The sequence below is a fragment of the Entelurus aequoreus genome, linkage group LG08, assembly GCF_033978785.1.
Source record: "Entelurus aequoreus isolate RoL-2023_Sb linkage group LG08, RoL_Eaeq_v1.1, whole genome shotgun sequence".
NCBI classification, from domain to species: domain Eukaryota; kingdom Metazoa; phylum Chordata; class Actinopteri; order Syngnathiformes; family Syngnathidae; genus Entelurus; species Entelurus aequoreus.
In genome coordinates this window covers 21,595,220-21,605,999 of record NC_084738.1, presented here as the reverse complement: position 1 = coordinate 21,605,999, position 10,780 = coordinate 21,595,220, and the positions used below count along the sequence as shown (strand labels likewise).

At 40.2% G+C, this 10,780-nt stretch overlaps 1 protein-coding gene across 2 annotated transcripts in view; it reads left to right on the top strand.

The window, feature by feature from the left end:
• The first annotated feature begins 37 nt into the window (after positions 1 to 37).
• The window catches only part of phkg2 (phosphorylase kinase, gamma 2 (testis)), an 11,254-nt gene continuing 511 nt past the window's right edge, over positions 38 to 10,780 (top strand). Inside the window, exons 1-10 of one of the 2 annotated variants that reach the window (XM_062055950.1) lie at positions 38 to 284; positions 501 to 612; positions 4,224 to 4,399; positions 4,476 to 4,530; positions 5,531 to 5,596; positions 5,678 to 5,841; positions 7,087 to 7,177; positions 7,282 to 7,435; positions 10,277 to 10,402; positions 10,480 to 10,780. The exon at positions 10,480 to 10,780 is cut by the window's right edge and continues 511 nt beyond it. In XM_062055950.1, the coding sequence (XP_061911934.1) occupies positions 518 to 612; positions 4,224 to 4,399; positions 4,476 to 4,530; positions 5,531 to 5,596; positions 5,678 to 5,841; positions 7,087 to 7,177; positions 7,282 to 7,435; positions 10,277 to 10,402; positions 10,480 to 10,725 (1,173 nt within the window). In that variant the 5' untranslated portion in view covers positions 38 to 284; positions 501 to 517 and the 3' untranslated portion in view covers positions 10,726 to 10,780. Of the gene's footprint in view, positions 285 to 482; positions 613 to 4,223; positions 4,400 to 4,475; positions 4,531 to 5,530; positions 5,597 to 5,677; positions 5,842 to 7,086; positions 7,178 to 7,281; positions 7,436 to 10,276; positions 10,403 to 10,479 lie in introns of those variants that run through there. The other variant, XM_062055951.1, reaches the window with a different exon arrangement.

The window sequence follows — 10,780 nt, the reverse complement described above, 5'->3', positions numbered from 1 at the left end:
TAAAAAAAATGGCCACAGAAAAAAAAACCGCATAGTCCCACTCCCGCCACATGGGGGCGATAGTGATGAACTTGGCAACAACACACTAGATCAGTTGCGAGGAATGAGGACTAAATGTTGTCACTTTGGAAATTTTGTTATTTTAGCTAACTCGCTTTAGTACTTTTCCCGCCGACGCGCGTCTTGGCTTTAAAATAGCGTCTCGGCACCGACATTGTTCCATCACACTGCGGCACCTTGCTGGCGGGCCGCCTGCCTCTTTCACGCCGCTTGTTGACGTTGAGGTAAGTATCTTCATGCACGGTCAGTGAACTGCATGCAAGGGCACCGCTAGCAAACCGTCACGATGGGCGAAGGGCGCATTTTGTCAACAAGAAAGCGATCACAAAATGTCTTCCTGAACAGCAAAGCGAAAATACACTACTTCCCTATCCCTTGACTGCGGTTCCTGGCGGTGTCCATGTTGTCTTTTAAGTGACGAGAACTGTTGTGCTATATAGAGTCCCAGTCCCTCAGCATGACCAAAGACATCGTGCTTGGAGATGAATTACCCGACTGGGTGGGCGCTAAAGAGTTTTACCAGAAGTATGACCCTAAAGAGGTGATTGGCAGGTGAGTCCATCAAAAATAACATACACTAACTAGACAGGCTTGCTTGTGGACGACCACAATGCATCCGGTGGGGCATAGTCCAATGTTGTTTATGTTGACATCAAAGCAAGCAGGTTCCAACATTGATACATCTTAAACATTTTATGACAGTGGGAACCAGGGGTGTCACCTCAAATTCTGGGCCCCCATACATAAGACTCCCAGTCTAAACGCTAAATAAATGATGAATGGGTTATACTTGTATAGCACTGTTCTACCTTCAAGGTACTCAAAACGCTTTGACAGTATTTCCACATTCACCCATTCACACACACACATTCACACACTAATGGCGGGAGCTGCCATGCAAGGCGCTAACCAGCAGCCATCAGGAGCAAGGGTGAAGTGTCTTGCCCAAGGACACAACGGACGTGACTAGGATGGTAGAAGGTGGGGATTTGAACCCCAGTAACCAGCAACACTCCGATTGCTGACACGGCCACTCTACCAACTTCGCCACGCCGTCCCAAAAAACCCAACGTTGCCGCCCCACACAGACACTTGGTACTCTGCATCCGAAAAATATTCACACTGCTTCACTTTTCCCGCATTTTGTTACGTTACAGCCTTATTCCAAAATTGAATGCATTAGCTTTTGTCCTCAAAATTCTACACAAAATACCTATTAAATAACCATGTGGATAAAGTCCATACTTGCCAACCCTCCCGATTTTCCCGGGAGAGTCCCGAATTTCAGTGCCCCTCCCGAAAATCTCCCGGGGCAACCATTCTCACAAATTTCTCCCGGTTTCCACCCGGACTACAATATTGGGGGCGTGCTGGTCCATGTCGGGCAGGCTGCTGCTAAACGTGTCGCTGCCGCAGCCCGCCACAACCTCCTCCGAGCCGGCTGCAGACTCCGACTCTCCGCCGTCGGCTCCGAGGGAGGCGAACCGCCCCGCACCGGGGCGCTCAGTCGCTCGCTCGCCCCGCGCTGGACCCCCCCGCCACCAACGGCGCTCGACCCGGCTCGGGCAGGGACCGCGGACGACGGCGCGGAGGCGGGAGGAGATGTCGCGGGAACGGGGGCAAAGAGGGAGGCTGCGCGGGCGACGTCTTCCAGCGTGTATAAATAATAAATAAAAGAAATATATACATAACTGTAATTCAATAAAATTCAAGTATTTATTTTATTTATATATATATATAAGAAATACTTGAATATATATACACCCCCGCTACCCCCAACCCCCACCCCCCATCCCCCTGGGGAAGGAGTACATAATATCTGCTGCTTTAAAGGTCCCAATGAGCACAGTGACCTCCATATACAGGACTCTTCCTAGAGCTGGCCGACTGTCTAAACTAAGCGATTGGGGGAGAAGGACTCTAGTCAGGGAGGTGACCGAGAACCCGATGGTCACTCTGTCAGAGCTACAGCATTCCTATGTGGAGAGAGGAGAACCTTCCAGAAGGACAACCATCTCTGCAGCAATCCACCAATCAGAAGCCATGCCAAAATGCACCTGAAAGACTCTCAGACCATGAGAAACAAAATGTTCTGGTCTGATGAGACAAAAATTGAACTATTTGGCATGAATGCCAGGCATCATGTTTGGAGGAAACCAGGCACCGCTCATCAGCAGGCCAGTACCATCCCTACACAGTGAAGCATGGTGGTGGTAGCATCATGCTTTTTATTTTTTAAACGTTTGCAAAAATTAGAAAAGAAAAAAAAACGTTCACATTGTTACGGGTTATTGTGTGTAGAAATTTGAGGAAAAAAAGGTAATTTATTCCATTTTGGAATAAGGCTGTAACATAAAATGTGGACAAGTGAAGTGCTGTGAATACTTTCCGGATGCACCGTATGTTGACACGCAGTAAAAAAAACTAAAAAAAAATATAAGTGCCAACACATTCAACATAGAGTGAGCAGAATATGATTTAAAATAATTATATAACCTGTCATTATTCACTTAAATATCACTATAATTCTGTCAAGTGTTCCTTTACTTCAGAGTGTAGAGTAGAAATGAGCTAATACACACATGATTATCATCAGTGCATAAGACAAATCATAATAATACATCATTATGATTATATTATTAGTAGAACATCTGCTGGGGGTTAAGTCTCCCCCGGTCTTTAAAACCCAGCGACCCCTGTTTCTACCTTTTAATCGGAGGTCTTTGAATGCACCACAGTGGTGAGATGCAAAACTGAAACTTCTACATAACCTTGATGCTGCTACAGATATGTATTTATTATATTTTTACCTTTCTTCTAACACTTAATCATTGATTTAAAAAATGCTGGTACTGTGTGTGAATACTTAAAGGGGAATTGCGCTTTTTTTGAAACTTTGTCTATTGCTCAACATCCTGAAAGACATGACAACTGATGTATTTTTTAATTCATTCTAAATATTAAAAAAATGCGACCAAAAGTCAGCTTACAATGGAGTCTATAAGAGCAGCTCTATACTGCCTATTAAGCCCTTAAAAATACATCAAAACACCTCCCATTAGGGTTATATATATATATATATATATATATATACAGTATATGCTGTGTGTGTATATATGTAATGTAGTAACGGGCACATTTATAATATTTATTATTTACGTCTTTTGATCATTTTAAGCATACGCAGCACTTTAATTAAAAAATGCATCACAACGTTTGCTTTTTTTCAACATCACTGATTAAAACTCACTGCAGACTTTGAGAAACAACAAACATAATAAAACATCTCTTACTGTACAATGTCTGCGGTCGTTAGGATGCCAACTGCTGGGATGTTCATATATTCCCATTTAGGTGAAGAATGACTCATAATCCTTGTGATTATAAGGGGAGTGAAACCAAGCGTCTTTTCGTGTCGTTCTCGCCATTCCCAGGTCTAAATTGGCTGTCAAAGTGTACCAACCTGTCAGAATAAGTCTTTGTCCTCCTACTATCCAGGTGAGGCATTATTTAAGATCTAGAATAAAGGTTGACAAGGAAGGAAACAAGATCGCTGCTGATAAGTCGATCATGTCAACATAGGCCCACAAGCTCGTGATCACAGCGCCGCTATAGTTTGTCTGCGTTAGGGCTTATATTAACAATATCACTAATACTTTGTTAATATTCAAGTCACGAAATGTCAATGGAGTATTGTTGGCGCTTTGTGGATGGTTATTTATTGGCGGAATAGAGGACCTTTGGACTTTTATTTATGTTTAGGTACGGATTACAATGCATTAAAAAAATACATTTGTCATGTCCTTCATAATGATTGTAAACAATAGGCAAAATTCCAACAAAAGTGGAGTTCCCCTTCAAAGATGAGCTTTGATGACGTTAAGTTTGCTTGAAATCAAATTAAGAATGTCTAAGATTCACCCTCTATCTAAAATGCTTATATATTCCAATGGCAAGAAAAAAAATCTAACTTTACTTGTACTTTGGACCGCTGTACAAAATCCCTACTTCGATGCCCCTGGTGGGAACTCTTCTCTCTGGAATGACCATTGTGGGATTATCATTGTGGCCACATGGGGCGCTATAGAGCCAAAATAATATGTATGGAAGAATTCAACGTGTGCTTTAATCCTAAAACAATCTTCCATGTTGGATGATGTCAGGGGTGTGAGCAGCGTGGTGCGGAGATGCGTGCACAGACACACGGGTCAGGAGCTGGCTGTCAAGATCATCGAGATCACGGCAGAGAAGATGACCATCCAGCAGCTGGAGGAGGTGAAGACGTCCACGCTGAAGGAGATCCAAGTCCTTAACATGGTGAAGAGCCACTCCTCAATCAGTAGGTCCACGACACGCTTACTTTGTGAAACATGTAAGACAACCTAATAATGAAACCCTTTTATTCTCTCAATTAGTTACTCTTATTGATTCCTACGAGTCTGCAACCTTCATCTTCCTGGTGTTTGACCTGTGAGTAGAAAGATCAACATGAAAAGAAGACAGAACAATAAAAGTTATTTACAAGTCGAGCAGTCTTATAGTTGCATTACTAATTCTGCTTTTACAAACATGATAATGCTCTGTATTGATGAATACTGTCCCAACTCTTGAATTTGAGCCTATTATACTGTGCAGGTGCAGGGATGGGTACCTTTTTACATTTGAACCAATACCGGTACCCGGTAATCAATACCAATTTTCAGTACTTTTATGTGTGTTTGTATATTTACTTTTTAATAATGAAATATATTGTATTTAACAATTAAAACCTAGCTGATAATGACAACAGTGCTGTCCAGTTGTTATAGCATATTATCTTACACTTCTGAGTATCATTTGCAAGTATTATATAGTAGTCTTTGCATGCAGTTGCAATTCCAAGACATTAGATGGCAGTAACGTATAGACCAGTGGTCCTCAACCACCGGGCCGTGGCCCGGTACCGGTCCGTAGACCGATTGGTACCGGGCCGCACAAGAAATTAATTGATTTTTAATTAAATCAACATAAAAAACACAATATATGCATTATATATCAATATAGATCAATACAGTCTGCAGGGATACACACCGTTAGCACACATAATTATATTTCTTTATGACAAAAAAAAATAAAAATACCATACTGTTCTTTCAAGCACTCTCTATCAGGCATACTTGCTTTGTTGGCATGGAAGACTGCAATATTACCTATAGGTAGTCCGGCTTGGTCCGCGATGAGTGCTTGTTTCCCCGCTAAGTGCTTGAGCCGGTGCCGAGTCTGCAACCGGACGTGACATCACATGCAACAAATGTATCAAAAAATGGTACCGTTTTATTTTACGTGAATCAGCACCCGGTTGTACAGACGGAATTTGGTCGTAAAAATACCGAATTCAGTACCCATCCCTATGCAGGTGTAGCTAATCAGCATCTATTGCTTGCATATTTGTATGTACAGTGTATGATTACATTGTGTATTTTCTTTCCAGCATGAGGCGAGGGGAGCTGTTTGACTACCTCACAGAAAAAGTAACACTCAGCGAGAAAGAAACAAGGCATGTGTCTGCAAATTTAAAGTACTGTTAGATTAAATTGCGGTCCATAATGTATAATATGCCTATGTTGCATGACGCCAGGAGCATGATGCGAGCTCTTCTAGAAGCAGTACAGTACCTTCACTCTCTCCACATCATCCACCGTGACCTGAAACCTGAGAACATTCTGCTGGACGACCAGGGACACATCAAACTGTCCGACTTTGGGTTCTCGGTGCAGCTGCAGCCTGGGGAGAAATTACGAGGTACAAGGAGTGAAAGTAAAGGCCTTTTACACCAAGAAATAAAAAAGAGTTTGCCATGTAAAAAAAATTGTAAAAAATAATTAAATACTTTTTTTTTTTTCAAATGTACCGGAATAATTCAATTGTATTCAAAATTAAATAGCAGATTTAACAACTTTAAAACAACAAAGCAGTCCATCACCTGTTTTAAATGCTTTTGACTTCAAGAAAACCAAAATACAGTAATTAGCCAGTGAATATTAATGTATTTAAATTGTAGATTAAATAACTTTTTAAAAAGTAATCCTATCACTATTATTATATTTGACTTAACCGTCAAACAAAACACTGACAACATGTATTACCTTGTATCAGCGGTGTCCAAATGCCTATATCCAAAGTGCCCACAGCTTCTTTTTTTTTTTATCCGCCGCACAATTTTTAAAAGTACAATGAAACAAGAATCCGCAAAATGAGGGTAAAAAGAACAAAAATGGTGTTATTAACAGGAATAGTTTAAAATAAGAAAAATAACGTTAAAACATTTAGTCATCTATAACACAAAGCTGACATGCAGGCTGTTTTTCCTTTAAATATGCAATATATTTATCTTTGAATTGTGTTTTTACCTTTTTACAATATAAAACATTCCAGGGTCCTTTGATATCAGTTTAACTTTTTTTTTTTTACATCAACGGTGTCCAAAGTGCTCTCAGACCATTTTTACCTGCGGCACAATTTTTAAAAGCACAATGAAACAAGAAACTGCAAAAATTAGGACAAAAAGGCAATATTTTAATTTTAAAATATTGATATTAATAAGTACTCCTATACATCAAAACAAATAACCCAAAGCTGACGAGCAGGAGGTTCTTTTTGAGGGGGGATTGTATTTTTGTCTTTTTAAATAATGAAAGTATCAGTGTCCTTTGGTATCAGATTTTTTTTTTTTATAACTGTATAGTGTCCTTAAGTGCACAAAGCTTGTTTTTGTCTGCCAGCTGCACATTTTTAAAAGTAGAATTGAACAATAAAAATATTTTAAAAAAGAGCAAAAAGGTGTTAAAATATTAATACTAATAACCTTCATATTAAAACTTAGTCATTTATAACAAAAAGCTGAAATGCAGTTTTTCTTTTAAACATAAATATATATTTTTTTATAGTGTTTTTTCCTTTTTACAATAATAAAATTACCATAGTGTCTTTTGCTTTTACAGTACACACACAGTCATTGTTGCTTTTGTTGGTTGTTGTCGTGATCAGAGCTTTGTGGAACACCGGGTTATTTGGCCCCCGAAATACTCAAGTGCTCCATGGACGAAATGCACCCGGGCTACGGTAAAGAAGTTGATTTGTAAGTCTTCCATTTGGTTTTTCTAAATACCTTTCCCAAGGAAGTTCGGGTGTGTTTGTGTGGCTTTGTGCATTTCCTGTCCACAGTTTGTGTTTCGCACACAGGTGGGCATGCGGCGTGATCCTTTTTACCTTACTGGCCGGCTCGCCGCCCTTCTGGCACCGCAAACAGATGCTGATGCTGAGGATGATCACGGAGGGAAGATACAAGTTCAGCTCGCCCGAGTGGGACGACCGCTCTGACACTGTGAAGGATCTGGTAAGCGCGGGCCATTTTCTGTGTATCGTCCTTACTTAGTAGTTAGTACACGCCCCTCGGACTAGGTACAGTTTGTCAACATGAGCGGTTGTTGACATAATCAAACCCATGTTTGTGAGAGAAGGAGAATGGCGACTATAAAACGTTTGTACTTTCGCAAGCCTTTCCTTTAAGTAAAAGTTTTATTATAACCAACAGTAACAGTGGTTAACTTCATTTTACTCTTGTGTGACATTTAAAAAAATGTTCAAAGGGGACCTGTGATGAATTTCGTCTTTTCTGAGTTATAAATGTTGCACACATTTTTTAATGCCTCTGTTCGCGGGATTTTGCAATCTGACTATGTTGTGACGTCACCGCGAGGCAGACATATTTAGACATTACAATGCATCCAGAAAGTATTTACAGTGCTTCACTTTTTCCACATTTTGTTATGTTACAGCCTTTTTCCAAAATGGAATATATTCACAATACCCCATAATGACAATGTGTAAAGGTTTTTTTGTTAAAAAATTAAAATTAAGAACAAAAAAATCACAAGTATATACTGTAAGTTTCCACAGCCTTTAATCAATACTTTGTTGATGCACCTTTGGCAGAAATTACAGCCTCAAGTATTTTTGAATATGATGCAACTAGCTTGGCACACCTATCTTTGGGCAGTTTCACCCATTCCTCTTTGCAACACCTCTCAAGCTCCATCAGGTGGGATAGAGAGTGTTGGTGTTCATCCAGGATGTCTCTGTACATTACTGCATTCATCTTTCCTTCTATCCTGACTAGTCTATTCCTCCTGCTGAAAAACACCCCCGCAGCATGATGCTGCTACCACTATGCTTTACTGTAGGGATGGTATTGGCCTGGTGATGAGGGGTACCTGGTTTCCTCCAAACATGACGCTTGACATTCACGCCATATTGTTCAATCTTTGTCTCATCAGACCAGATAATATTGTTTGTCATGGTCTGAGAATCTTTCAGGTGCATTTTAGCAAACTCCAGGTGGGCAGCCATGTGCTTTCTACTACGAAATGGCTTGTGTCTACCCACTCTACCATACAGGCCTGATTGGTGGATTGCTGCAGAGATGGTTGTCCTTCTGGAAGGTTCTCCTCTCTCCACAGAGGAATGCTGTCGCTCTGACAGATTGACCATCGGATTTTTGGCCACCTCTCTGACTAGACTAAAATGAATGCAGCAATGTACAGACACATCTTGGATGAAATCCAATGCTTCCCATATAATCTGAGGTGCTGCAAAGAGGAATGGGTGAAACTGCCCAAAGATAGGCACTGTGTTCAAAAAGACTTGAGGCTGTAATTGCTGCCAAAAATGCATCAACAAAGTATTGAGCAAAGGCTGTCAATACTTATATGTACATGTGATTTTTTATTTTTAATACATTTGCTTTTTTGTTAAAAAAAAAAAAAACTTTTCACATTGTCATTGTGGGGTATTGTCTGTAGAATTTTAAGAACAAAAATGAATATATTCCATTTTGGAATAAGGCTGTAACAAAGTGTGGAAAAAAGTGAAGCGCTGTGAATACTTTCCAGATGCAATGTAGGTCAAGCGCTTAGGCTACGAGGAAACACAAAAAAAGAGTTAAGATTAAGTATTATTTTCATATGTTCGTGGCATGTACATCATAACTCTGTTTGATATGCTGGTAAAAGCAGATGTTTTTATGCAGCGTCTGAATAGATCAAGCGGTGCGTGTGCAGGTGTACCTAATGTTTTGACCTGGTGAATCTACTGTATTTTCCGGGCTATAAGCCGCATCCACCAAATTTTAAAAGAAAAAAATGATTGTTTCATACATTAGCCGCACTAAACTATAAGCTGCAGTTGTATGTTGTGAAATGAGATATTTACATAGAAGTGTTTTAAATGATTATATACATACCTTAATTGTTTCCAAACAAAAACGTAAAATAACTGATCAAACAAAACAGAAAAGTAATTTATGTCTTTATTCATCCTTTATGAGATGAATGAGATTTTCTCCTTTTTTTTTAATACGGTTAAATATGTTTATCAGGATTCTTCTTCCTTGTGCTTTGTAAACACTTTAAGCGGCTCATATTAGTACATTGTTTGATTTCTTGGCTTAATTCATTCCATGGGAAAGCTCGGGAAAAAAGTAGAAAAAATACAATATATAATTTTTATGAAGTTTATTTTCGACCGTGTCAACATAAATATTTAAACGGTGTACATTTTCAACAGATAACTTATGATACTTTTGGAGAGGGTGGGGTGTGGTTTCATTTGCAATCTGGGAACGCCTCCAGAATCGAACCTCTTGCAGACAGAAAAGGGGTTATAAAAGTAAGCAAAATTTACACTAAAGCATACCCAATACATATTATCTCCACCACAAGGAAGTGTTTTAGATTAGAAAATCCCCTTTAACATTCTTGGCTGGTGTTGGACTCATTCTACTTCAGTATGGTGCAGACTAGCAGTGATACACTCCATATGCTTCACCAAGTTAGCAACATGCTTGGTCATGTTTTTGATTATTTTATTCAAATAATATCATCCACTTTTTCTCAGCACTGTCCTTCACACTCAGTTTCTTCCTTTCCATGCTTGGAATACCAAGTCATGTCCATCGCTAGCTATAAGCTAATGCTAGCAAGTAAGACCAGATGTTTTGGTTGGATATTACGTGGATCACTGTGACATTTGCTACACCAACTAATGGCAGAGATGCTTGCAACTTAAATCTAAAGAAAAGCATAAGACAGCTCTTATCTCAAAACACTCTTAAGTTTGGGCATTCTTAAGTTGAGGTACAATTGTACTTACTTGGTGTTTGGATGCTTGTGATGTTCAGATCTCCAGGCTGATGGTAGTCGATCCCGCTGTGCGTCTCAGTGCAGAGCAAGCCTTAGCACATCCTTTCTTCAGGCAATACCAGAAGGATCAGGTGCGACATTTCAGCCCCAGAAAGACATTCAAGGTGAGGAGTGTGGTTTAGATAAGGTCAGAGCGAAGCAGCGAAAAAATGTAACACGATCTGATGTTGTCGTTTTGCAGGTGTTGATTGTCACCGTGATGGCTTGCATCAGGATGTACAGTCGCTACCGCAGGGCTCGACCTCTGACCCGAGACGTCTTGGCCAGAGACCCATACTCCCTCCGCGGCGTCCGCAAGCTCATCGACGGCTGCGCCTTCCGCATTTACGGCCACTGGGTGAAGAAAGGGGAGCAGCAGAACCGAGCGGCGCTCTTTCAGAACACGGCGAAGATCATGCTGCTGGACCTGGAGGACTTTGAAACATAAATCTCATTCCTGTTCCAATGTGTTTTAATTGGTGCTGTGTTTCATTTTAAGAAGA